At 59.6% G+C, this 12,029-nt stretch overlaps 1 protein-coding gene across 3 annotated transcripts; it reads left to right on the forward strand.

Annotated features, from left to right (window-relative positions):
* The first annotated feature begins 6 nt into the window (after nt 1–6).
* Nucleotides 7–9,871, forward strand: RHOT2 (ras homolog family member T2). Of its 3 annotated transcripts, XM_027909762.1 has the most exons (13): nt 7–515; nt 880–981; nt 1,593–1,691; nt 2,111–2,219; nt 2,479–2,599; nt 3,658–3,742; nt 4,805–4,950; nt 5,032–5,132; nt 5,205–5,335; nt 5,778–5,858; nt 6,042–6,164; nt 6,309–6,511; nt 8,124–9,871. In XM_027909762.1, the coding sequence occupies exons 1-13, from the start codon at nt 330–332 to the stop codon at nt 8,239–8,241; spliced, it is 1,605 nt and encodes a 534-aa protein (XP_027765563.1). In that variant the 5' UTR covers nt 7–329; the 3' UTR covers nt 8,242–9,871. The 3 variants fall into 3 exon arrangements, with proteins under 3 accessions (XP_027765563.1, XP_027765564.1, XP_027765565.1); XM_027909763.1 differs by lacking the exon at nt 7–515 and having other exon boundaries at nt 2,086–2,219; XM_027909764.1 differs by lacking the exon at nt 7–515 and having other exon boundaries at nt 2,107–2,219.
* The last annotated feature ends 2,158 nt before the right edge of the window (nt 9,872–12,029 follow it).

A 12,029-nucleotide genomic window follows, 5' to 3' on the forward strand; every position in this document is an offset into this window, starting at 1 on the left:
AGAACATATGGGCTTTTCTCCCTCAGAGATCCAGCTGAGCCAGGGGGCCACTGGAGAGGAATCCTTCTTTCCCCTTGATCTCTTCTCAGCCAGACAGGGAAAGGGGGCTGCCAGGGGAATCTCTGAGCTACCATCTGTGTGTGGATCACTTGGGCAGAAGGCTGCTGTGCTGGATTAAAGGCTCCTGAACATATTGTTTGTTGCTGGGTGAAAGCGTAGGCAGGATCAGGCAGTTTGTTTCTCCAGATGGATGCTCCTGGCCATGGGAGGAAGGAAAGCTGCTCTGGACCTTGCAGAGGAGGTGGAGGGGGGGCTCCCCAACCTGCCCCATGAGAGCACCAAGTGGCAGGGACAGTGCTGGGACCAAGGGAGGGGTGACCTTACTCGTGCTCTGTGTCTTTGCCAGGATCCCCATTATTTTAGTGGGAAACAAGTCTGACCTGCAGATGGGCAGCTCCATGGAGGTCATCCTGCCCATCATGAACCAGTTCTCGGAGATTGAGACCTGTGTGGAGGTGAGGGAACTGGAGGGTGTCTGCAGAGCCTCCCTGAGGGGTCGGAGTGCTGGTCTGGTATGAGTCAGGGAGCCTCTGTGCTCGTGGAGGGCTGCCCTGCTGACACTGCTATGCAGAAGTCCCTGTGTCTAGGGGTTGAGAGCCTGTGATTTGGGCTTTCTGTCCTTAATGTGTTGGCTCTGGGGCTGTGAAAGCAAAACCAGAGCAAAACCCAGGGCATTTTCCCTTCTGATTTTTCCTCACGATGGACAAACATTGCTCTGTGCTTCGATGCACAACTTGGTCTGGCTCAGGGAGCTCCTATCATCCTCCTCCTACCCTTTTCATCAGCTCCCAGGGCTGTCTCTTCCTTTGAATCCCCCAGTGCTCTGCCAAGAATCTCAAGAACATCTCCGAGCTCTTCTACTACGCCCAGAAAGCTGTGCTGCACCCCACTGCCCCGCTCTACGACCCGGAGGAGAAGCAGGTAGGCTCCTGGAGGAGTCTGCTTCCCATCACACTGCTCTGGTGTGCAGCTTTTGGAAGGAAGGTGGAGGGTTTGGGCTGACACAGGCAGGACAAGGGGATGGTGTCCATTCCTGTGCTCAGCACAGTCAGCTGAGCATACCCAGGCCAGAGAGACCTGCAAGGACCAGGGTGTGTTGGGGCAGAAGCCCTCGTGCTGCAGACCATCTGTTAGCCATGACGGGAAAGGTCCAGGAGAAAAATTCCCTATGGACTGTCATTTCTCACTCTAGATTGGATATTAGGAAAAATTTCTTCACAGAAAGGGTGGTCAGGCCCTTGCACAGCTGCCCAGGGCAGTGGTGGAGTCACCATCCCTGGAGGGATTTAAAAGACTTGTGGATGTGGCACTTGAGGACATGGGTCAGTGGTGGCCTTGGCAGTGCTGGGGGAATGGGTGGACTTGATGGTCTTGGAGAGCTTTTCCAATCCAAATAATTCCATGATTCCCATCTCCAAGAGTGCTTAGCTGGGCCGTGTTCCCAGGCAATGCAGGAAGGGAACCCATTGTGTGTAGGAGGAAGGGCTAGGCTGAAGCTGGTGCCATTTGTCACCGTGGTTGGTCCCTTGCAGCTGAAACCCACCTGTGCACGAGCACTGACCCGGATCTTCAACCTCTCGGACCAGGATAACAACCAGATTCTTAGTGATGACGAACTCAACTACTTCCAGGTAGGACTGGCTGCAGAGGGGAGATATTTCCCAGTCCCTGGGCTTCCCTTTCCATCCAATAGCAGGCAAAAACCACCCCTCTCCTGACACAGCCATCCTGTTCCCATTCATACTTCTGTTCCACAGCTAAAGCACCACAGGGTGCATCTGTGAGCACATGGGGTTCCATCTTCCTATGCTTGGGTTGAATTTGCTCTGCTGTGGTTAGACCAGGAGGCTCTGGAGATGTACAGAGTCCCAAGTTATTGGGATGCTGAAGAACAGGGGTTTGGTCAAGGTCTAAAGCAGAAATCCCCGAGCTGGGTGAATTTTCTCTCCCTGAAACCCCATCCCTTGCCAGGGCAGGGGGAAGCTGGTGAGACAGGGTTGTTCTCTCTGTATGCTTTGCTGACAGTGGCCTTCTTTCCCTTGGGAGGCAGAAGTCCTGCTTTGGAAACCCACTGGCTCCACAGGCCCTGGAGGATGTGAAGATGGTTGTGTGGAAGAACACGACAGACGGGGTGCAGGACAACGGCCTGACCTTGAATGGTAACTGCACAAGGGCTCCCTGCTTCTTCCCAAGGGATGGGGGGGGACCCATCTCCTTCAGCACATCCTGAAGGGCCCTGTCTCCAGCCTCCTGCCTCTCATTCCAAGCCTAATTAGTCCCTCTTGTTAAGGCAAGCTGGAGCCTGGTAGATCTCTGTGTCCAAGCAGCCTGTTTTCCCAGGCGAAGCACAGTCCCAAGGAGTGGATCCCTGATGCTAAGTTGACCCCACTGTGTCTGAGCCCCTGATCTCTCCTGCAGGATTCCTCTTCCTCAACACGCTCTTCATCCAGAGGGGCCGGCACGAGACCACCTGGACCATCCTGCGCCGCTTCGGCTACGACGACGAGCTGGAGCTGACGGATGATTACCTGTACCCACAGTGCGTGTCCTGCCCTGGGGGTGGACAGGGGGTCACATCCCGGTGGTGCACGGCTCGGGGGTCCCCAGCACCGTGGCTGGATCCTCCCTGCACCCTGGGGCTGCTGTGGACCCTTAGGGCAGGGTCGGGTTCACAGCCATCGCCTTCCCCTGCGGGCAGGAGCTGACACGTGGGGTTGGGGATGAGTACGACAGGCCTTGGGGCTGCTGGCTGTGCTGCTGGTTCTGATCATTCCCCACCTCCCTGCCTGCCTAGAAGTCCCAGACTTCCCTTGACATCAGCCAGGGGCTTTCAGAGGCTGCTCTGTCGCTGCCCGAGCCGAGGCAGAGCAGCGCTGTCGGGAGCAGTGAGCTGTCAGCACAGCCCTCCCGGCTCAGTCTGCAGCTGCTGTCTCTTCTCTGCTCCCTGCCACCCTGGAGGTGGGGATCTGGCAGAAATGGAAGGGCTTGGCTTGGAGCTGCCTCCTCCTCTCCCCAGACAGCAAGCTGCGGGGAGGTGGCAGGGACATGCTGGTGGATGGCACCTCAGGGCAGTGCTGTGCCCTGCTGGAGCCCTGGGCACAAGGTGGAGTAAGGGCACAGCATCACTCTGACTGCTTGGGATGTGCCAAGGAGGGGCCTTTGTGCACCTTCAGGGGATTCTCCCCACAGCCAAGGGGCCTGTGTCAAGGAATAGCCAGGCCTGGAGGCAACAGCTGGCCTTGAGCAGAGAGGGAGTGGGGAGCTGAGTCCTCTGGGTGAGTTCTGCTCGCACACTGCCCTTTGTTCGGGGCTTGAGGAGGCTTGTTTGGGTATTTGAACTGGGAAATAAGATATGAAAGATCCAGGGGACGTTTGTATTGGATTTTAGGGAAAATTTCTTGATCAAAAGGCTTGTCAAGCACTGGCACGGGCTGCCCAGGGCAGTGGTGGAGTTCCTGTTCCTGGAGGGATTTAAAAGCTGTGTGACTGTGGCACTTGAGGACATTGTGGTGGCATTGGCAGTGCTGGTGGAACAGTTGGGCTCAGTGATCCCAGAGGGCTTTTCCAATCATAATGATTCCATGACTTTTCCAACAGGTTCCGTGTGCCCCCCGGCTGCTCCACGGAGCTCAACCACTTGGGATACCAGTTCCTGCAGCGGCTGTTTGAGAAGCACGACAAGGTGGGGCTCTGGGGGAGGGTTTGCTCTGCTGGGCCTGCACACCTGGGCAGAGCTGCTCCCCTGCCCACCCCTCTGTGCCAGGGAGCCCACCAGTGAAGGGCTTTCCTCTGACACAGCATTCCCTTTAGGAGGCTTTGGGAGCAGGAAGCGGTCACAGCAAGCTGTTGGTAGTCTGATGGCTTGTCAGGGCGCATGGGTAGTGATCACTACCCTTGTCCAAAGGGCAATTTGGGCTTTCAGTGGCTGTGTCTGAGTGAGGATCAAGCTGGCATGACCCCTTGTAGTGCCTGGCTGCAGCAGGCAGGGTGGCAGGGAAGTGGGCACAGCTGCTGGCCTGCAGCCACAGACCAAGCACCAGCATCTGCACAGCTGCCAGCCCTGTGGAGGGCTGCCAGGCCCGAGGGAGGGAGAGAAAACAACCCATTTGTACCATGCTCTGGCTCTTGGAGAGTGGGAGGAGGGGATGTATTGGATCTGCATGCAGCTGCTTGGAGTGGTTATTCAGATGTTGATGTGCACCTGGGGTATGGCAGCTCTGTGGCCGCAGGAAATGGCTTGGGAATGGCAGCACTGAGTGGACACACGTCCCTGTGTGCCCACATCAGCTCTGTGGCCACAGGGAATGGCAGAACTGAAAGGATGCACATCCCTGTGTGCCCAGGTGCCAGCAGTTCCCCTTCAGGCACACCAGCCTGAGGGTGCTGCGTTGGCCTGTGGTTGGTTGGTGGCCACACACCTTGGGCTAGATACCCTGCAGTGTGGAAGGCCAGGGTGGCCCCAGGGGAGCCAGAACAGCAGCTGAGGACTGCAGGGTGCTCAGGTGGTGCCTGGTTCCAGCTGTGATCCCAAAGCACATTGGCTTGTCTCTCCTGCAGTGGTGGCAGTCGCTGGGGCTCAGGCTCTGCACGCTCGCCCAGCTCTGGCCGTGCTGTGATCGATTCCTGCCATTGACAGCATCCCTATCTTGTTCCACAGCAGCCAGCGAGGTGGCCAGTGTGCCAGGGACCCCTCCGGGCACGGGCCGTGTCCTGGCTCTCCTGCTGACGCCCTTTGTTTTGGCAGGACCAGGACGGAGCCCTCTCACACGCAGAGCTGCAGAGCTTCTTCAGCGTGTTCCCCTGCGTGCCCTGGGGCCCCGAGTTCTCCAACACGGTATGCACCACTGATAAAGGCCTGCTTTCCCTGCATGGATTCCTCTGCCAGTGGACGTAAGCTCAGTCCCTTCCCCCCGCCCCTGCTCACATCACTCAGCCCTTGCTGACCCTCCCGCCTTCGCTCTGTCTCTCCAGGCTCGTGGCCTACCTGGATGTGCGGCACTGCCTGGAGTGCCTGGGCTACTTGGGCTACCCCATCCTGTCGGAGCAGGACTCCCAGACACAGGCCCTCACGGGTATGGCCGTGCCCTCCCCTCCTGCCACCGCTCGGGTCCCTCCCTGTGCTAACCCGTCCTCTCTCCCGCCAGTGACCCGGGAGAAGAGGATTGACCTGGAGAAAGGCCAGACCCAGAGGAATGTGTTCCTGTGCAAGGTGCTGGGAGCCCGAGGCGCAGGCAAGTCCGCCTTCCTGCAGGCCTTCCTCGGCAGGAGCCTGGCGGTGAGTGGCTGCTCCCTGTCCGGCCACGCTGCGCAGGGCAGGAGCAGGAGGCAGAGCTGGAGGTCCTGGAGTGACCTATCCCATGATGGCATCTCCCTGCCCCCTGTGTGATGCTCTCCCTGCCAGTGCTTTACACCCCCCTGCCTGCTGGTGGCTCTGTGGCTGTTGCATCCATCATTTTGGCTGAGGCAGTGGGCCCACTCCCCTTGCTTGTCCCAAGGATCTGGAGGGGCTGTGCCTTTTCCAGGCAGCTGTATTTCCCCAATCTGACCACGGTGTTGCTGACTTTCCCTGCCTGTTAGGAACGATCCCACATCTCGTGGCAGGCCCTGGCTGCCCTTCAGGTGGCAGTTAGGGCACTGGAGCTCAGGGCAGTGTGAAATGCTGTCCCCCAGCAAGCACTGCTCGTGTCCCCACCGTCTGACAGCGTTGTCCTTGGCAGGCCCAGAAGGAGAACCCGGGACAGCCATCCCCCTACACCATCAACACGGTGCAGGTCAATGGCCAGGAGAAATACCTCATAGTAAGTGTGGAGGAGGAGGGAATTGTGCAGTGCCTGGCTCACAGCAGGGCTGGCTGTGTCCCCCCATATCCCAGCACCCCAGGCTGGGCTGTGGCTGCGATCAGGCAGCACCATTCCCCATGGTGTGGGGAACAGCTGGTGCCCTGAGGTAGTGACAGGCCCTGTGTTCCCCTCCTGCTCCAGCTGTATGAGGTCAGCGCCGACTCCACGTTCACGAAGCCGTCGGACACAGCCTGCGACGTCGCCTGCTTCATCTACGACCTGAGCGACCCCAAATCCTTCAGCTACTGTGCCACTGTTTATAAGGTAACTGGCTGGGACCCCGGGGGACTGCACAGGGTTCCTGTGGGAAGCACAGGGGCCCTGTGGGACTCCAACCTTCGTGACAGCCCCGTGTTCCCCAGGGGCTGGTCTCATAACCCCTCGCTGGGCTCTCTCCTGTCCCTGCAGCAGCACTACATGGACAGCCAGATCCCCTGTGTCTTCGTGGCCTCCAAGACGGACCTGCCAGAAGGCAGCCAGCAGCACGGGCTGGCCCCAGCTGAGTTCTGCTACAAGCACTGCCTCCCTCCACCCTTCCTCTTCACCTGCCACTGCCAGGGACCACCCAGCACTGCTGTCTACACCAAGCTGGCCACTGCTGCCACCTTCCCGTTAGTATCCTTCCCGTGGTGGGGGCTCTGCTGGGATCAAAGCTTGGGGAGGGGGCTGTGTCCAAACCCGACCTCTGACACATTGCTTTTGCTTTGTCTCTCTCCAACTTTTGGTGTCATCTAATGCTTTTGGTGTCATCTAGGGCATGAAGTGACAGGATGAGGGGGAGTAGCTTCCCACTGCCCTCAGAGGGCAGGGTTTGATGGGATATTGGGAAGAAATTCTTCCCTGTGAGGGTGGGGAGGTCCTGGCACAGGTTGCCCAGAGAAGCTGTGGCCGCCCCATCCCTGGAAGTGTCCAAGGCCAGGTTGGACGGGGCTTGGAGCAACCTGGGCTGGTGGAAGGTGTCCCTGCCCATGGCAGGAGAGTGGAACTGGGTGAGCTTTAAGACCCCCTCCAACCCAAACCACTCAGTGATTCTGGGATTCTGTGATCTCTTCATACAAATAATTGAAACAGAAAGGCCATTTCTTCCCCTGTTTGCAACATGTGGAGGTTTTCTTCTGCCTCGTGTTTGTTTCTGGCAGATTTATTAGATAGATCCAGCCACAGGAGCGTTTATTTTTGAAGCCTAAGATAAAAAACGCTGGAGAGGAGTAGCCAGCTTAGTTTGCCGAGGCCCGCGGGGGGCGTGGCAGCAGTTTTCTCCTGATGAGATGGATCAGACTGAAAAAGAGGTCAGTGAAGCGAGACCTGTGTCACACAGCCTCCCTCTGGGAGGAACTGCTCCCCACAGGGGCTGGGAAGGGGGTAGGAACAGCACCAGGCCGGTCACAGGAGGTGAGGGGGGATGTGGGAAGAAGGAGAACATGGAATCTCTGCTCCAAGGGTGGGAAGAGCGAGCACAGCACCGGGGGCCGAGCCCTCGCAGGGAAAAACATGTGGGAGCACTGGAAGGCAGGATGGGATTACTACTGAGTAGTTTTCCCTCTAGCTTCTTTTCAATAAACAACTTTATTTTTAGAACTGACGCTTTTTTTTTTTCCCCCCCTTCTCTGCAGTATTAAAATTTAAATATTCTTAATATATCTTAGGGTATGTGGTATAAATAAATAACAGCGTAATGGAGGGCCGGGGATTGGCTGTGCTCCCCCGATGTAGTGGGGAATGAATAATGGATGTGCCTCTCTCAGAGAGGAGCAGGTTGGTGCAGGACAGCACGTGCTCAGGAAGGGAATGTGTACGCTGGGCTCGTTCCCTCAGTGCCCCTCGCTCGGAGTCACCGGCCGTGCCGGCAGCTCCGTGGCACCCGCTCCTGCATCACTTGGGGTTGGAAAGGCAGCCTGACCTAGAAAGGCAGATACCTCCGTGCTCCTGCTAATTATTTAGGTGTTGGTGTGCTGCTTGCAGGCCAAGGGGAGGGGACAGCCACCTCCATCCCAGCAACCAGCCCTTGGTTTGATGATGATGCCAGGTGATGGGTACTCTGGCACGTGGGGCTGGGAATCTCTTGGAGCCTCCTTTTCAGCTGGGCTGTGTCCCCCGGTGCTGTGCTCACCCTGTGCCCCCCAGGGGCCCCCCAAATCTCCATGTGTGGGGTGGGAGCGCTGTGGGCTGGCGGGGAGCGCTGGGACTGCCGAACTCACCGGCCTCTTCTCCCTTTCCTTGCAGCCACCTGAATGCCATGGAGTTGGGAGTCGCATCCTTCTGGCTCCGGGTGGCGCTGGGGGCGGCGGTGACGGCGCTGGTGGGGTTCACACTGTACCGTGTGCTGGCCAAGAACAAATGAGAGCCACTCTCCACCTCATCCCCCTGCAACACCAGCTCCCTGTCCCCAGCAGCACCCTGGTGAGGGGCCCTGCCGCAAGCTGGTCCCTGGTAGGAAATCCTCCTTTCCCCCAGCCTGGATTGCAGGGCCAGTGCAACCAGACCTCCCAGCACCAGCAGGACGGATCCCTGGCACCAGCCAGCCTCACCCTGTGGCCTCCTGGCCCCCCATGGCACCAGGGCAGGCAGAGCTGCTGGGGATCTGCCTCACCAGCAGCTGGAGGATCACCCTCAGCTTTTATTCTGTTAAATTTTTTTAACGTTTGTTTTTAAGCTCAAACGTGAGTGTTTCAGTGTCTGTTGGACCGGGCACATCCCCTCCCCAGAGGGCTGTGCTGGTGCCCTCAATTCTGGGGGAGGGGGTCAATGCTCTCAGAGCCCCTGGGAGCTCCAGCAGCAGCTGAGCTGTCAAATGAGCTCATGGCTCCAGCTCCCTGGGGCATATCTCCATCTCCTGTCCTGGTTTCCCTCAGCCAGCGCTGGGAAAGGCAGCTGGGGAGGGAGGGCCAGGCACTTGGAGCCCCCAGCCCTGGTGTTTTGGGGTCAGGCCTGGCCCCTGTTGCTGAGATGCAGTGGCTGCAGCCCTGGGCTGTGAGGGGGGACAGTGATACCCAGGATCTGTCCTGGGCTGCTTTGTTTTGTTTCTGCACAAAAATGTCCTGAGTCCCACAGCGTGCTGGGCTTTGGGTCCATCTGCCCTCCTTTCCCACCACCTGCATAGCCCGTCCTCTCCCCACTCCTGCCCTGGCCACCAGTATTCATGGCCACCAGTATTCACAGGGCTCTGGGAGCCCTGGTAAGGGTTGTGAGGGCATTGGGTGCCCACAGTCCTTCCCTGGCAGTGCCATCACTGAGCTGGTGCCACGCTGTGCCCTACAGCCACGTCCTGCTGTCCCCTCTGCAGGGCCCTGTCCAGAGTGTGAGGCTCCTGGTACAACTGGAAGCTCCTTTCCCCTGTCCCCTGCCTGCACCTGAGCTGGCATCAGCTGCTGGGGCTGAGCTCAGCACCAGGCTGGGATCAGAGCTCCACAGTGCCCCTGTCTCCCAGTCCCAAAGAGCAAGGCCAGCACCCAATCCCTGGGATCCTGTCCCTCCATGGGGAGCCTGGGTGAGCCCCTGGCTGAGTGACACCAGCCTGGGCTTCCCCAGCACACTCAGGGTCTGTCTCTGCAGGCAGCTGGGGGCGGGGGGGGCAGCTCTGAGGTAGCAGCTGGAGCTGCTTTTTTTATGTGGTTTGTCTATTTAAACGTTTTACCGTGGCCTGGAGCCAGTCAGGGGCATGAGAGGTGCCACCAGCATCTCTCACGGGGACTGTCCCAGAGTGGTGCCCACAGTCCCCAGCGCTGGCCAGCTGGGAGGTCCCTGCCTGTGCCAGAGCTGCTGTGCCAGTTGGGCAGCCATGTGCTGCTGGCCTCTGGTTCCTGGCACTGCCAGGGCCATGTCCCTGCTGTTTCTTTATCCCTCTCTGTGCCCACCGCCTGTGGCTCTACCACCCCGGGCCCGTGCCTGGTGTCTGTCCCTGCTCCACGCCTGCTGGAGCTGCAATGTTTTAGGTTTGTTCTCTACAACAAAATAAATTTTTACACACCTTCCCGTTGCACACCATGTCCTGTGTCACCTGGGGCAGCAGGACCCTTGTCCCTGATGAGGCTGCTCGAAACCTGGGGCCTCCACAGACTGGGGTGGGAACAGGGAGACCCCCAAGGGCCTGGACTTCCCTGTTTGGGGGCGGTTACAGGGATTTAGGGCAGAAGCTGAAGCCTGGCATGGTGGGACAGCCTTGGGGCTGGCCCAGGGATCTTTGGTGCTTGGGGACACAGGTCCCTGTGCAACAAGTGCCAGCCAGGGGCAAGAGAGGGGGAAGGAGGTAGTGGGTCCCCGTGGTGCTCTGCCAGGATCCCCCTTGGGAAGCAGGAGGCTTGGCTGCCCCGGGAGTGGTGGCTCTCTGTGCCCATCCCCATGGGGGGTTCAGGGCTTCCCCCTTCCCTGCAGCTCCTGGGGTTGTGCTGCCTCCCCTCCCTGCTCCTGTTTTCCCGTGGCAGCTTTTCCCTTGGCTATTTCTATCTCTGCAGGCTCAGCCACAGGTGCTGGGCACAGGGAAAAGGGGCACAGCCCGGGAAAAACCTTTTTCCAAGGCCTCTGCACTGAGGCTGGATGGGGCCAGACTGCTCCCACACGTGTGGGGGGGTCCCTCTAGGCTGTGGGGTGGGAGAGGAAGCCCTTCCCACATGGCATACCAGGGGACGGGGTGGTGGGGAACACAACCGATGCCGTGCAGGGCGGAGGAGGCGATGCCAAGGCGGGCGAGACACGCGGTGCTCCCTGGTGACTCCAAACCAGGCTGGATCCCATGGGAGCCACGGGCCCACGTGCAACCGCGTGTATTAATAGCACCGGCGTGTCAGAGCCATGGATGCTGTGCCAGGGCAGGCATGGGTGTAGGACAGGGTACATGCATGGCAGGGCTGGGAGAACCCACCCGTGACCACACACAGTCCCCAAGGAAGGTGCCTGGCAGGGCTGGGGGGGCTCAGAGCTCCCCGAGCACCCACAGTGGGGCTGAGCCCTGGCCCAGGAGTGTGGGGAGACTCCAGGACATGCTGGGGGGCCAGGGGAGCCTGGCCTGGGTGACACCGTGTACATCACGTAAAAGGGGTCAGTTCAAGGCACCCAGTGCCAGGCTGCACCATGAGACAGCCCCATGTCCCCTGTGCCAGCAGGAGCACCCACCAGCCTGTGGGTCCAGGGTCAGGATGGAGTCAGAACATTTGTAGTCACCTGTGCCAGATTCAGCAGGCACCTGGAATGCTGGTATAACACGTTGGGATGAAGGTGCCTATGCTGGATGCAGGTACTGCACCAGGATATGGATTCCTGTGTCAGGATGCAGGGGCTGTACCGTGATGCAGAAACATGTACTGGGATGTGGGTACCTTACTGGAATACATGAACCTGTGCTGGGATACAGGTACTGGAAGGGGAATGTGAGTTCCAGCACGCAGACTGTGTGCTGGGATGCAGCTGTCACACCAGGATGCAGGTACTGATCCAGGATGGAGGTGCCACTTTGGAATCCGGTACCTATGCCATGATGCAGATATTCATACTGGGATGCAGGCACTGTGTGAGGATGTGTGTACCAGTACCGGGATGCAGGTACCATACCAGAATACGGCTCCCAGTACTGGGATTTAGGTACCCACACCAGGATGCAGGTACCTGTACCAGAACGTGGGTGCCAGTACCAGGATGTGGGTGGCATACTGGGATGTAGATACCATACTGGGATGCAGGTGTCATACCGGGATGTTGCAATCGTATTCGGATGTGGGTACCGGTGCCGAGATGCAGGTCCCCATGCCGGGATTGCACACAGCCATGTGAGGATACACTTCCCAGTACCGGGATGCCCGCAGCTGTACCGGGATGCCGCTTCCCGGCACCATCCCATGCTGCGAGCGCCCGGTGGCGGCTCCCTCCCGGTGCCGTGTCCCGGTGCTGCCTGCGGGGCGGGGCGGGGCGGGACGGGTCCCGGTTCCCCTGGCGGCGGCGGCGGCGGCTGCGGGGGGTGCGGGGAGGGGGGGGCGCTGCGCCGCGCGCTGCGGCGGGGGCGGCTCCGCTCGGCTCCGCTCCCGCCCCCGCCGCCGCCGTCGCCCCGCTGCCATCGGCGGCTCCCGGCGCCGCCGCTCGCCGCTCGCTCCCGGGCCCGCCGCAACGCGGGGCTGGCGGGGAGAGCCGCCCCCGCCGCCG

The sequence above is a fragment of the Empidonax traillii genome, unplaced genomic scaffold (assembly GCF_003031625.1).
Source record: "Empidonax traillii isolate 1590-97213 ecotype Southwest subspecies unplaced genomic scaffold, ASM303162v1 scaffold2379:size25636, whole genome shotgun sequence".
NCBI lineage: Eukaryota > Metazoa > Chordata > Aves > Passeriformes > Tyrannidae > Empidonax > Empidonax traillii.

What these genes read in the sequence shown, in the direction of transcription:
- RHOT2 (XM_027909762.1), top strand. Translation starts at nt 330, where the DNA reads ATGAGAGCACCAAGTGGCAGGGACAGTGCTGGGACCAAGGGAGGGGTG. An exon ending in GATGATTACCTGTACCCACA is followed by an intron (nt 2,600 to 3,657) that starts GTGCGTGTCCTG and finishes CTTTTCCAACAG; the next exon opens with GTTCCGTGTGCCCCCCGGCT. An exon ending in GCCAGGAGAAATACCTCATA is followed by an intron (nt 5,859 to 6,041) that starts GTAAGTGTGGAG and finishes CTCCTGCTCCAG; the next exon opens with CTGTATGAGGTCAGCGCCGA.